Below are 13474 nucleotides of genomic sequence, written 5' to 3'. Positions count from 1 at the left end.
CGAGCCAGGGGGCGGATTAGCCGGGCCCCTGGGCGGGGGAGCCCGCAGGCCCGGCCGCTCCCCGCGACAGTTTCCCCCTCCCCCGCCCCCCAAGCGGGGCCAAGGGAGACGAGGGACGCGCCCACCCCCGGCCCAGCCCCCGCCGGCCCGCCCGTCGCGGGGGGTGAGGGGCGGCTGACAGGTCTTTGTTGTCTGAGTGAAAGCCGCGGCGGCGGCTCGGGGGCGCGGGCTCCTCCTCCCCCATCACCACAGATGGGCTGGCTCTAGGCTGCCCACAAATTGGCCGGCGCCGCGGAGAGCGGCAGTCCCGAACCCGACCTGCGGGCGCGGGGAACTTCGCGGCAGCCGGGACCGCTGCCCGCGGCGCGGCTCTGCGCCCCCGAGCGCCCTGCCCGGCTCTCGGGCCCCGCTCCGCAGCGCAGGGAGCCGCCCGCCCGCCGGGCGTTGCTGCTCTCACTCCCCCCCCTCCGCCCTTGTTTGTTTCCGCGCCTCTCCAGGACGCCCTCGGTGCGGGAGCGGGAGAAGCCGCCGCGCGCCCGGGGGGCGCCTCGGATGCTCTCGAGACTCGGGGCTTGTCTATGGAAATAGTGGGGCGCAGAGCAGAGGAGAACGCGCGCCCCCTGCGCCCCCCAGCCATGCTCTTCCACGGGATCTCCGGCGGCCACATCCAGGGCATCATGGAGGAGATGGAGAGGCGCTCCAAGAGCGAGGCCCGCCTGGCCAAGGGCGGCCCGATGAACGGCCGGGAGGCGGTAAGAGAGACGCTGGAGTCGCCCTGGCGGGGCCGCCGCACGGGACGGGCCCGGAGAGCCCGATCCCCTCCCTCCCCAGGCCCGGCGCCGGCGCTGGCGCGGTAATGGAGGCCGCGGGGCTGAGCCCGGCCGGCCGAGTCACCCGAGGGGCAGGGCCGGGAGTTCCCAGCGCGCGCGCGTGGGGGCCGCCGCGGCAGCCCCGGCTGGAGACCTCGGGCGCGCCCCCTCCGTGCACCGCTCGGGTCGCCGGCCAGGGAAGCCGGGGGCCGTGCCGGGCTCGCCCCGCTGGCGCTGCGGCGCTGCCGTAGCCCGATCCCGCTGCTTTCACTTCTGGGGCGCTGGTAGTGACGCGCCTCTGCTCCCGGGACTCCCCGGGCGGCGGCCCCCAGGACGGAGCCGTGGCCGGGACCCCTGGCCGACATTTTGGTTGCTCTCAGTTAATTCCCTTCCCCCTTCCCGGCTGCTCCGGGGGCCTGTGGGCACGTGCGGCGGCTCTGGAAGCGCGCTCCGATTTCTCCCCGGGGCGCACGGGCCAGTGCAGCCGGGGTCTGTCCCCCTGCGCTCCGGGCGGCCCAGCACCCAGAGGTGCGATCTGAGAACCACAGCCGCTCGGGACCTCCCCCGGCCCGGGCCAGGAAACAACCGGGGCTCGCTGCCCAGCCAGGCCTAGGCCCCAGCTGCCGGCACTGCAGTGAAGGGAGGTTTCACGGGCGAAGCCGGCGAGCCGCGTCCCAGGCCGGAGTCCCCCCGGGGAGCCGCTCTGTCCACGCCAGCGCGGCCGGTCCGGCTTCCCGCGGCTCGGAGGTGCCCCGGCCCGCAAGCCTCACCCCGGCCGCTGGGCCCCAGCGCCTTGCTCACCCCGGCTGTGCTTGCCTCGCAGAACATGCCCCCGCCGAGCCCCGAGAAGCCGGCCCTGTGCGCTGGCTGCGGGGGGAAGATCTCCGACAGGTATTACCTGCTGGCTGTGGACAAGCAGTGGCACCTGCGGTGCCTGAAGTGCTGTGAATGTAAACTGGCCCTGGAGTCCGAGCTCACCTGCTTCGCCAAGGACGGCAGCATTTACTGCAAGGAGGATTATTACAGGTACGGCGCCGGGCCCCCGCCCCAGAGCCGCAGGGACCAGGCCGCCCCGCCCAGGCTCCCCGGGGGTGCGCACGTGGCGGGAGGGCAGTGGCAGCCCGCGGGCTTCCCCCAGGGAATCTGCGGGTGCTGCCCGAGGGCCCGACGGGTGAGGGGACCCCGCTGCCCCAGCCCTGGAGAGAAGCTTCGCTCTCGCCGCCGCGGCTCTGCCGCTTCCCCAGCCAGCGCAGCTGCTCGGGAGCTCGGGCACCGGGCGGCGGCCTGGCTCCGGCGGCACAGGCGGCTCTGAGGGGCAGGACGAAGCCAAAGCCGCCGCTGGGGACCGGCGGGTGCTTCTCCTCGGCCAGCGGCTCGAGCCCGGAAGCGCGGCCGGCACCCCGCGCCCCCAACCGCCTGGGCGCAGGGCGGGGCAGGATGCGCTGCCGGCTGTGACGCCCCCGGCCCCGGCAGGGTTGTCCCTCCCCTGCCCAGCGCCTCCTCTGCCCGTCGGGGTGATGCCGGCCGCCCCCTCTCCCCCAGGAGGTTCTCCGTGCAGAGATGCGCCCGCTGCCACCTGGGGATCTCCGCCTCGGAGATGGTCATGCGAGCGCGGGAGTCGGTCTATCACCTGAGCTGCTTCACCTGCGCCACGTGCAACAAGACGCTGAGCACGGGCGACCACTTCGGCATGCGGGACAGCCGGGTGTACTGCCGGGCGCACTTCGAGAGCCTGCTGCAGGGCGAGTACCCGCTCAGCTACCCCGAGCTGGCGGCCAAGAGCGGCGCCCTGGCGCTGCCCTACTTCAACGGCGCCGGCACCGTGCAGAAGGGGCGGCCCAGGAAGAGGAAGAGCCCCGCGCTGGGAGTCGACCTCGTCAGTTACAGCTCAGGTGGGGACGGGGCCCGGCCCCCCTCGCTCCGCAGGCCGGGCGGGAACCCAAGGGCCTTTCCTCGCGGGCAGCCCCTGCCGGCCGCTTCCCGGGGGCAGCTCCGAACCCTGCCCGCCGCCACCGGCCCGGGCGCCCCTTCCAGCCGCCCGCTGCCCGCCGGGGCCCGCCAAAGGGACTGGCCGGTGCCGCCGAAAGGGTCCCCTCGCCCTGCCCCGCTCGGAGGCGCCGGGCTTGTCCCGCTCCGCCGGGGCAGGGATCGGGCGCTGGGGCGGCCCGGCCCGGCCCGGCCCGGCACGCGGCGGCGGCGGCGGGGGAGCGGTGCCGACCGGCACGTGCGGGATGGGCGGGACGAGCCCCCGGGGCTGGCCGGCAGCCAGGCGTGTGCCAGGACGGGCCGGGGGAGAGGGAGCCGCTTCCGACCCGCACAGGGACTGTGGCGCCGGCACATGGGGCAGGGGGAATGAAAAGCCAGTGCTGGGACATGGTGTGTGTGTGTGTGTGTGTGTGAGAGAGAGAAAAGGCAGTGCTGGGACATGGTGTGTGTGTGTGTGTGTGTGTGAGAGAGAGAAAAGGCAGTGCTGGGACATGGTGTGTGTGTGTGTGTGTGAGAGAGAGAGAAAAGGCAGTGCTGGGACATGGTGTGTGTGTGTGTGTGTGTGAGAGAGAGAGAAAAGGCAGTGCTGGGACATGGTGTGTGTGTGTGTGTGTGTGTGAGAGAGAGAAAAGGCAGTGCTGGGACATGGTGTGTGTGTGTGTGAGAGAGAGTGAGTGTGTGTGAAAAGCCAATGCTGGCACATGGGGTAGAGGAAAAAGCCAATGCTGGCACATGGTGTGTGTGTGTGTGTGTGTGAGAGAGAGAAAGGGAGAGTGTGTGTGTGTGTGTGTGTGTGTGTGTGAAAAGCCAGTGCTGGCACAGCATGTGTGTGTAAGGGTGTGTATGGGTGGGTGTGTGAAAAGCCGGTGCCGGCCCAGGGCCCCCAGGAAGTACATTCATTTTACCTCTAAACCAAAGGGGAGCTAGTGCTGACCCTGCCAACCCACTGACCATTTCACCCCAGCAGCCAATCAAGCAACAGACTGCCAGACAGCTAGAGGGTGGCATGAAGTGGCACTATCAATAGAGACACATGGCTCTGTGACAGAAAGAAAAATCTCTGCAGTAGGCAGCCACTGAACCATTTTCCCTCATCCGCCTTTGGATTCAGGATTGAGAACTGCTCTTTTCGGTAACTGTCCCCAAAGAGGAACAAATATTTCTTTGAACAGAAATAAATGTACAAGATTTGAAACATAAACGGGACACTTACATGGATTGGGAGTTAAAAAGTCCTTTCCAAAGCGGGGGGAAACTAACCAGCTGTACTTTAGGGTCCCTCTCTCCCAGCTAGTAGCTGCACCATGCCAGGGCCTTCTGCACACGTAATTAAGGGACAGGAAGGATGAGGTGAAAGTGTTTTGTCAGACACAGTGTATTTGGTTTTAAATATCACTCTCGTTATGTGGTAGGGCAGAAAAAAGTGTTTTCTCTGTGGGAGTGATTCAATAAATTCAATAATTTCATCTCTAAAACGCTGTAATTCCAACTCTACTACTACTTTTCAAACTCCAAAATCTTCAAACTGCTAAATGAGTGTGGCAGTGACCCCTAGTGGCATCTGAACGCAGGATTATTTCTTAGATAAAGGCTGAGAACTCATTAAAGAACTATATTTATCTGATCATTACTAAACTCCAAAGTATGTGTCTTTAGACCTGTTATCTGCAAGTTTACACCCTGCTGTGTTCCTGAACATGGACACCAGTGCTCTGTGATTGGTTTGTCTCTTAGGTGTAACTCACTGTGAAATAGACTCAATTTAGAAGCGAGTACTAGGAAATGATTTAAACATTCCCATAATGTATTTGTGCTAAAAGTTATCACATTTCAAAGGCTGCACCACACAGACATACAAAAGAAACCGTTTGTGGTGTTCAAAGTTAGATTATAATTGACAATGTAAGAGACTCCAAAGAGGAATCAAAGACTAATCTTTCCAATCAATCAGGAGGCTTTCCTAACCAAAACACATCTATCACCCTATTCATGATGTAGGTTATTCTGCAACTCCAACTTTAAAAAATCGAATGAAATGAGCTGTGATTCAGCAACCAGTTTGACAATATAATGGAGAAAAAAGTATTTTCAAACAAAAATTGTATGACTCTTGCTTAGATTAAATGTGTGGCTATAGATATAGAGGTGCACACATCTGAAAAAAAAAGGAAGAAGCATGTTATGGTGAGGCTCTGGAGTAGTTAGGAGACTGTGTTTTGTCTTTGGTTCTGGCAGTCTTTTTCTGTGACCTTGGATGAATCATTTAATTTCGTTATTTCTCTGTTTCTCAACTGTAAATTGGAGATGTAACAATACTTCAGAGAGTTATGAAGCTAAGGTCATTAATGTTTGTGAGGGGCTCAGATACATCAGTGGTATGTGCCCTAGAAATATATTTACTTGATCCATATTAGTTGCTGTATGTTAGAAATAATTTCTATTATGAGAATAACTGTAGGGTCCAAGGATGAGAAAAGGGTGTATAATCATCTCAAAATGGAGGCAAAATTTTTCTTTCCCTAGGGCAATGTTTTGCATGGCTGTTGCTCAAGAACTCACTTTTGAATGGTGTTTAAATGTAATAACTATGCACAGTGTATTTGGCGAGGTTTTGTCTCAAAAACTCTCTAGGGTAGACGTAGCCACAATGAATGCAGTAGGACTTCATGTGAAATAAAGTGTTATTTGGTAAGAGTGAAAACATTGGAAACCTGATCCTAAATTACTTTCAAGGAAATTTCTAAGATTAAGATGGTTTCAGAGCTGTCAGTTTACTTTATTTGAAACAATAGATATGACTTTAATTGCAGCTAGAATCTCTTCCATCCTAGGTGAGCTGGTCTTTATGTATGTGTTGTGCAGCTAGCGCATGTTGACTTGTCTCTTAATTCAGTAGGGAGCAAAGGTCTGAGAAGGCTTGAGTTTTTCATTTTTGGAGGGTTGGAAGTTGTTTTTAGCACTGCCAGGGCTAATTTATTAGATACATTCTTAACCATGTTTATTTTTAAAAAAACATGTTCTTTTCTTATCTAACAATCAGGCGTGTCATTTTGTAAAATATAATTGGAAAAGTTATAACAGTATTTTTCAGGCCAAAAGGTAAAACATGCATGACTTACTTATTTTTCTTAGTATCTGTGTCATTTCTATCCCAAACATAGCCAGTGGCAGGGTGGTACCCAGCACTGTCAGCGTTGTGCAACACACAGCAATGAAGCCGTAATGTGTAATTCATTTCTTAGGCAAGGTCATTTTGACAACCTTGTTCATCATCAACGCAAGGCAGATCTTTAGCCCTGTTGTCTGGTGTTTGGCCATTCTGCAAAATGGTCTATGTAAATGCATTTATTCTGGATAATATCAACAAAGAGTGCAGTATTTATACTTATCAAGACAAGGCTTCCCACAAGGGAAGAAGGGTTCTTTTGAAGATGGGGTTTACTTTCAAAAGAGCTGCATCTACGTGGCTTTTCTTCTTTCGAGAGAAGCTTTCAAAAGAAGAATATGCAAATAAGGTCCCAGATATGTAAATCTGCACCTCATTTGCTTTTTCCCATTTCCATCATTTGCATGCCTCTTTCGAAAGAGGAATGGAAGTGTAGAAACAGCCGGCAAGTCTGCCCTGGCCTCAATACACTGTTTCCTTAACAGGTGTGAGACCAGGGTATATAGTAAATGTTAAGAACAGGAAAGGGCCATCCTCCTGATTTTGTTTGTTAATCTAAATCCTACCTCCTGCCCATCCTGACACAATATTAGCTCAATCTCCTCTTTCTTCTCCAAAGAGAGTGTGTGATCCTAGAAACTTGCTTTAGTTTTATTTACTACCATATAATGAATAATCTCCACCAACTCCTTGTTGTGTCATGTTGTTTGCTGACCAGGTTGTAATGAGAATGAGGCAGATCACCTGGACAGAGACCAGCAGCCTTACCCCCCTTCCCAGAAGACTAAGCGCATGCGCACCTCCTTCAAACACCACCAGCTCCGCACCATGAAGTCCTACTTTGCTATCAATCACAACCCAGACGCCAAGGACCTCAAGCAACTTGCCCAGAAAACGGGCCTCACCAAGCGAGTTCTTCAGGTAAGAAGCCACCATCAAAGGCTTGACAAAACTCTCCTTCCCCTGCCAATACAGTAGTATCTCCCTTATTTATATGTATATCTCTTTGTCTTAGTGTAAGATTGCAGTGTCCCTCCCTAGTGGGTGTGCAGAGAACTTCATGGGTAAAATACCATATGGCAGAGGTGTCCCGTGTATAGCTCACCACCCAGATTCAGCCCACAGCATTCTAAAATGTGGGTTGTGATCATCCTCATCTCGAGACGCTAAAAGCTCCGGCAAGGGAGGCACTGCACCCCCACATTTGTCTCTGTGTGGTGACTGATATATGAAGGAGGTAGAAGCAATCTGCTCCATTTCACACAAATCTGGTGCGGACCTTTGGGCTCCCTTTATGTTGCTGTGGTGGCCCTTGGTTGGGCAAAAACTGGGTTTCCTTGGGATATTGCAAAAAAGCTTTGGCTTGTATGGCCCTCTAGGACCAGACTGCTTCCTTTCTCCATGTCTATCACTAAGGGCCTTCATAGTAAAATCCAGAGTTAGTCTTTCCCCTGCCTAAATATATGGATACCTACCTGTCTCATAGAACCCAAATGGACCTTCAGAGGTCATCAGGTACAGTCCTCCACACTCACGGCAGGACATGTCACCATCCCTGGCAATTTTTTTAATCAATTTGCCCCAGATCCCTAAATGGCCCTCTCAAGGATTGAGCTCACAGCCCTGGGTTTAGCAGGCCCAGGTGCAAATCACTGAGCGAAGCTACTCCCAATTAAAAAAAAGCCCTTTTAAAATATAAATAGCTGAAAATCTCCACTGGTGTGTTAGCTCAGTAAAGTGAAAGTGAGGTATATAGTGCTGTGTGCAGAGGAATGACAATGATCGAGGCAGAAGGAGAATCTATTAACATTATTTGCTTCCTGAGCTACATATCATTTAAAACATTTGAAATTAACCCACTGCTTTATAGGGCAGAGAAGGATTAGGAAATCCCTATTAAAAACAGTGCTGCAGGGGATGGTGTAACTTCCCCTTCCCAAGTCTTCAGACTTTAAAGATAGTCACAGAAGTTTTCCAGCCTAAGCACAACATTTTCACTCATCCTTTACCATGGTGAGCTAGGCAGTGGAACAACATCCCCTCACCCCCAAGGATGTGTTGCTTGCCCATTTGAAAAGTTACTGTCCTTGGATAAGTGGGTAAGTAGAGTTCTGCAAGGCTGCTCTAAGAAATCCTCATCATGGGCTTCAATATTCCATTAATTGGCACCCACCATGCTTGGCCTAGAGTACAGATGCCTTTGTAAGACAGAAATTACACAAATTCATAGCAAACAAAGATGTAGAGTTGCGTGGATGATTTGCCAAACAAAAACAAACATAAAATACATAAAAGCAAAAGCAAAAACGAAAAAGCAAACATCGGTAAAGAAATCAATTGGGATTGGTTTGCAGGTTTGGTTCCAAAACGCAAGAGCCAAATTCAGAAGGAACCTTTTGCGGCAGGAGAATGGGGGTGTCGATAAAGCTGATGGCACGTCACTTCCGGCACCGCCCTCAGCAGACAGCGGCGCTCTCACTCCACCCGGCACTGCGACCACTTTAACAGACCTGACCAATCCCACTATCACTGTAGTGACATCAGTGACCTCTAACTTGGACAGCCACGAATCCGGGAGCCCCTCACAAACTACCTTAACGAACCTTTTCTAACATTTGAGCTTTTTATTCTTATTCTTCTTTATTATTATTTACAAGACTCTTTAGGTTTTTTTTAAACAAACCCACAAAATATTTGGGAAAACAGACAGCTTGGTGTGTAGCATCTGCAGCCACTTGGCAAATGAGTTTGCAGTAATATGTCTCCATTATACATGAACATATTTTGTCTATAAATTGTATTCGGTTTTTTAAATTTATCAGACAATTAAAGGAATCTCGTGAATCATTCTAATAAGTGCCTCTTAAAATTGTATATTACTTATTTCCAGAATCTTGGGGGAGATTAAGGAGAAGAAAATTTTGTTCCCACTCTGATAATCAGAAAAAGGCCTCTGACAGTTCATTTAAAGCCAATAATTTGCTGCTCTAGGATTGCTTGTGCATTTGTGGAATTGCAGAGTCCCAATTCTAACTTTATTTTTGTAATACTTGTTTAATATTCATACTATTTTTCCACACCTACGAAAAAAGTCAAATTAGGAATTGGAATAGACAGAGGCATTCCAAGTGTCAAAGCTTCTTATTCTTTTTGTATAAACACTAGTTATGAGCTTGACCCTGTATTCCCTGAGCACCTAAAATTCCCACACAAGTCAATTAACCCAGCCCTGCAAGCCATTCATCCATGTGGAATATTCATTGACATCAATGGGACTAGGGCATGAATGGAGGGCTTGCAGAACGAGGCTCAACGGGAGTGGCGTGTGGATGTAGGTAAAGGCTGCAAGATCAAGCCCTCGATCTGTGAATTGTGCATTATGCACACCCAATAGCCTGATCCTCCAAACCCTTCTGCTTCAGAGTTAACTTTACTCATGTGCAGAGACTCACTGAAGGAACTACTCAAATGAAAAATCCCATTGCTTTTAATGAGTCTTCTCACACAGGTGACATTACTCTGGTGCATGACTGTTTGTGGGATTGGGTCTCATGGCTGAATAATTCAATAAAAAATTTAGTATTGACTAGGCAACAGTTCGTTTTTCCCTCCCTGCCATAAAAGCTACTGATTTCAATTGTGACAAATGAAAGCAATTCACTCTACATGGCTCTGATCCTGTACCATTAAAGCCAATGGGAGATTTGCCATTGTGAGTGTAGGAGAACATTCTAAAAGCACGCATTTATTAGTAAAGCAATTCTTGATAAATTAAATTTTTTCAGGGAAGATGGAAATAAGCAAAATATAATTTATTAAGAAGTTTAAGGAAAATGATTTTAGTACATTCTGTTCATGCTATTTTGACTTTATTTTAGATGTTTCATGAAATTCTATGAGACACTTTGTTTAATACATGAACTTAAATGTTTAGTACATTAATATTTCTAATATATACTTTAGTTTTTTAACTTTTGTATAAACGAAAATGCATTAGAAGAAATCTTATGAAATTTGGAATTGGCAGTGAATAGCTTTGAGGCAGATAAACTCAGAAGCCCTTGTGGATGCTGATCAAAATACATTTCCTAGTTTACAATAGCAATTTTTTTCTTTCTTTTTCTTTTTTTCTTTTTTAATTTTAATTAAGCGAAAAGTCTGAATGGTCTGGGCAGTGGTGAATGTTCATTTGTTCCCCTTTATTATAGTTAAAAACAATTAGATTGTGGAAAGTCTCAGAAATAAACAAACAAAACCAGTCAAGATCTACATCTTGCTTTTAGTGGATTGTTGAGAATAACTTTGCACATAGTATCCACTTTTTAGACCACATAAAGTCTCTCTTTTGGTGGTGAAAGTGGCTATTTAATATATTTTAAAGGTGTCCTCTTTGGCTGTAGAAATGTGTGGTTATGTATTGACAGTTCACTGCCCACATTAAAGTGCATTATTGTACCTTTTGCTCAGGGTTTTTAGAAAATTAGCACAGAAAAGTAGCTTATTTTTTAAAAAAAGATGATGGAAGAGATGTTAACACTGTAATAGAAGAAAGGTGTGTTTGCCATTATATATTTAGCAAGTATGGTTATCATCTTCTGTGGAGCTTAAATCTTGACTTTTCCTGTTTCTGTTACCTTATGGGCATTTACCACTAACCAGACCAAACAACCTTGGTAAGGCTGAGATCTTTATTAATACACTTTTACAGGTTAAAATATTGATACATATAAATTTTGTTCTTTGACAGAACAATATATGGTACTATAGATCTACTTTATTAAGTAGACTAATTATAACTCAGTTCTACTATGTGCCTTATGATATAACTTGGGAGTAAGTTTGTGAAAGATCAGGATATATGTGTTGTTTGTTAAATTAACTGTTTTAAGCCCTTTTGACACCTCACTAGTTTTGTACTGTTTTACCTCTTACTTCTGAAACTCTTTTTATGGTGTATCCTGTTAGAGGGGACAAACATGTCATAGAAAGCAGTTGTGCACTCTTTCAGATATAGTTGATAAATTCAATAATCTTATATATTGAGCTTCGTGTTTATAGTACAGTAAGTGGTCTAGCTAAATTGTCCATGTTTCTTTGTTTATTGATAAATGCATTGTATAGAAACTATTTCCCCTAAATATTTATGGACCAAACAATTGTGATATATCCTATTAAATTTGTGTGAATAAATCATTTTGGATCCAAGGAGTTTTATTTCCCATCAGTTTTTTTTTAATTTAAAGTCCACCTGTACCAATGTGTCTCTCTGCATTTGCACTCTGTATGAGTGAATGAATGAATGAATGAATGGTGGTGAACATGGAGACACAAGCTTATAAATGTAATTTCTTTTTAGGTTTTCAGTTTCTCCATAGTTAATGTACTTTTTTGCACATGAAAAGTAATGCCCCACTGATTTGATATTGCAACCTTATCTTAGGCTTTTAAAATCAGATAACTATCAGCTAAAGTAATTGCATGAGAAATATAACAAATAATTATGGTAAAATGAATCAAGATTTAATGCTAGGTATATTGAACACAAACTAGAATTGCAGACCCCTAAAAGCCAGGTTGCTCTGTAGTTTAATAAATTGTCACTATGATTTCTTTCAGGGAGAACAAATCTTGGGGCATTACAGCCAAACATCCCGACGTTTGAAAATTCCCTAAAGTATTAAAAGAAGGGGAAAGTTTGATCGGAAAACCACTGCAGTGAAGACAAAGACACTATTAGGTTATGATAATCATACAGTTAAAATTTACTGAGCCAAAAAATTTAAATAAAATAAAAGACTCAAATGTCATTTCCTGAATGTTAAGAAAACACATGTTATTTTATGGTGTTTAATTATCAGAACAAAAGGCTTAAACAATTTGTATGGTATTAAAAAACAAATTCAGAAAAACTGTGTATAAAACCAGAGCAACCTGGCAGCAATGTACCCAGCCCACATTTGAAGACAAGTCTTCTTTAAAAAAATTAAGTCACATTTGTCAAGCACAAGTACTTGTAAAATAAAATTCCAATTCATTCATTTCGCCTGCTTGCTAATGTGTATTAGTCATACCTGTTAAATGGCATATTGTAAATTCAGAGGAAAAAAAAAACTTTTCATTAATTAAGATCATAGGGATCAAAACCCAGTAATTTTAGTATGATTGTTTTTGACTTTTTTTAATAAAACAACTCTGCATGCACTTTTCCATCTGTCACCAAAAGTGTACATTTCTGTATGATGAATTTTCTCTTTGATGTTTCTTGTATAATAAATAGATTTCATTAATAAACATTTTATTTGATGCAAACATAGCTAACTTCATGTAAACATATATCTAACTGTTGACATTAATTTAAATTAATTTTTTTAAAAGAAGCAGTATGATACCTTTCCATCGTGTTATATATAGAAAATCAAAAGAATGAGGTAGCAATAATGTTGAAAAATGTAAAATTATTTCCTTTGGTGTTTAAATGTTTCATTTTCTTCTCTCCATTTGTTGTGTATAATTGACATATTTAAAACAAAATTAATAATTCCATCAGCCTCAACAACAAAACTAACAACATGAAGTCAGCACAGGAAAGCAGATGCAGTATAGGATGCAAAACCATCAATGACTTTTTAGAATGCAAAAGTTTAATTTATGGAACCTTGTGATGTTTATATCTTCACTATGCAATGAACAAATTTGTTGAACTGTTAAGAAAAGGCTGTACTTAGAAAGAGCTTATCTTTTCCCATTCCAAATCATAGCTGAATTTAACAAGCCAACAAGCAACTGTAAAGATAACCAATTCTCAGTAATGAGGTTTTTGTAATTGTTCAAAGGACTATTTGCAGAAAGTTTTTAAAGCTATATTGCTATTTAGCTGTATGTCCAAAGCATATGTTAAAGAAATTAACATATACAAGATTGCCAGAAAACCTTTTCATTAAGATAAACTTTTTATTATATAGAAATGAACCCTATGTAAACAATGTAACTTTTATGAATACTGACAGACATTAAATATTTCACTTACATGGATCCTCACCATTCTGAATGTTTTCTTAAACTCCGAATTTCTGAATAAGAGAAAAATCTGAACAAGCCCAGCACACAATATTATTAATAACATAATACAAAATTGCACACAGATTATGTCAATAATCTTCTGAACACCAGTAACCAGAACATTCAAGCTTCAGTTAGTTCTAATTTACTATGGGCAGTTCTGGTGACTATTGTTTATATAACATTTTTACAGTGTGTGGTAAAATAATGCTGAGAAAAATTGACACATAGGCTGTTGCTGAAATCAGCTTGAGAATTTTAAATATGTTTTGAAATCCTTGGACTACATTGTTGTATGAAGCAACTAAATGTCAGAAAGCAATGAGTCATGCTGCATCCAGGGTTCCCTCTAATTTTTTCCATCCATCGGTGGAATAAATTTTGTTATGTGCTCCAATGCATGCATGGATGTGCACCACCAGTGAAACATATGCTCTCCACTGTGGTTACTCTG

General features: G+C 46.5%; 1 protein-coding gene across 3 annotated transcripts; it reads left to right on the top strand.

The window, feature by feature from the left end:
* The first annotated feature begins 578 nt into the window (after positions 1-578).
* Positions 579-11634, top strand: LHX9 (LIM homeobox 9). 3 transcript variants are annotated; one of them, XM_075002872.1, is made up of 6 exons: positions 636-714; positions 1574-1835; positions 2352-2701; positions 5559-5564; positions 6680-6882; positions 8316-8573. In XM_075002872.1, the coding sequence occupies exons 1-6, from the start codon at positions 636-638 to the stop codon at positions 8571-8573; spliced, it is 1158 nt and encodes a 385-aa protein (XP_074858973.1). The 3 variants fall into 3 exon arrangements, with proteins under 3 accessions (XP_074858974.1, XP_074858972.1, XP_074858973.1); XM_075002873.1 differs by lacking the exons at positions 5559-5564; positions 8316-8573 and adding an exon at positions 11578-11634 and having other exon boundaries at positions 579-752; positions 1633-1835; XM_075002871.1 differs by lacking the exon at positions 5559-5564 and having other exon boundaries at positions 579-752; positions 1633-1835.
* The last annotated feature ends 1840 nt before the right edge of the window (positions 11635-13474 follow it).

The sequence above is a fragment of the Carettochelys insculpta genome, chromosome 9, assembly GCF_033958435.1.
Source record: "Carettochelys insculpta isolate YL-2023 chromosome 9, ASM3395843v1, whole genome shotgun sequence".
Taxonomy (NCBI): Eukaryota; Metazoa; Chordata; order Testudines; family Carettochelyidae; genus Carettochelys; species Carettochelys insculpta.
The sequence above is the reverse complement of the archived record's forward strand: the minus strand, read 5'-3'. Positions and strand labels throughout refer to the sequence as shown.

Excerpts from the sequence above, each read along its gene's own strand:
- LHX9 (XM_075002871.1), top strand. The coding sequence starts at position 579 with ATGGAAATAGTGGGGCGCAGAGCAGAGGAGAACGCGCGCCCCCTGCGC. Across the intron at positions 1,836-2,351 it reads TGCAAGGAGGATTATTACAG|GAGGTTCTCCGTGCAGAGAT; the intron begins GTACGGCGCCGG and ends CCTCTCCCCCAG. Across the intron at positions 6,883-8,315 it reads TCACCAAGCGAGTTCTTCAG|GTTTGGTTCCAAAACGCAAG; the intron begins GTAAGAAGCCAC and ends ATTGGTTTGCAG.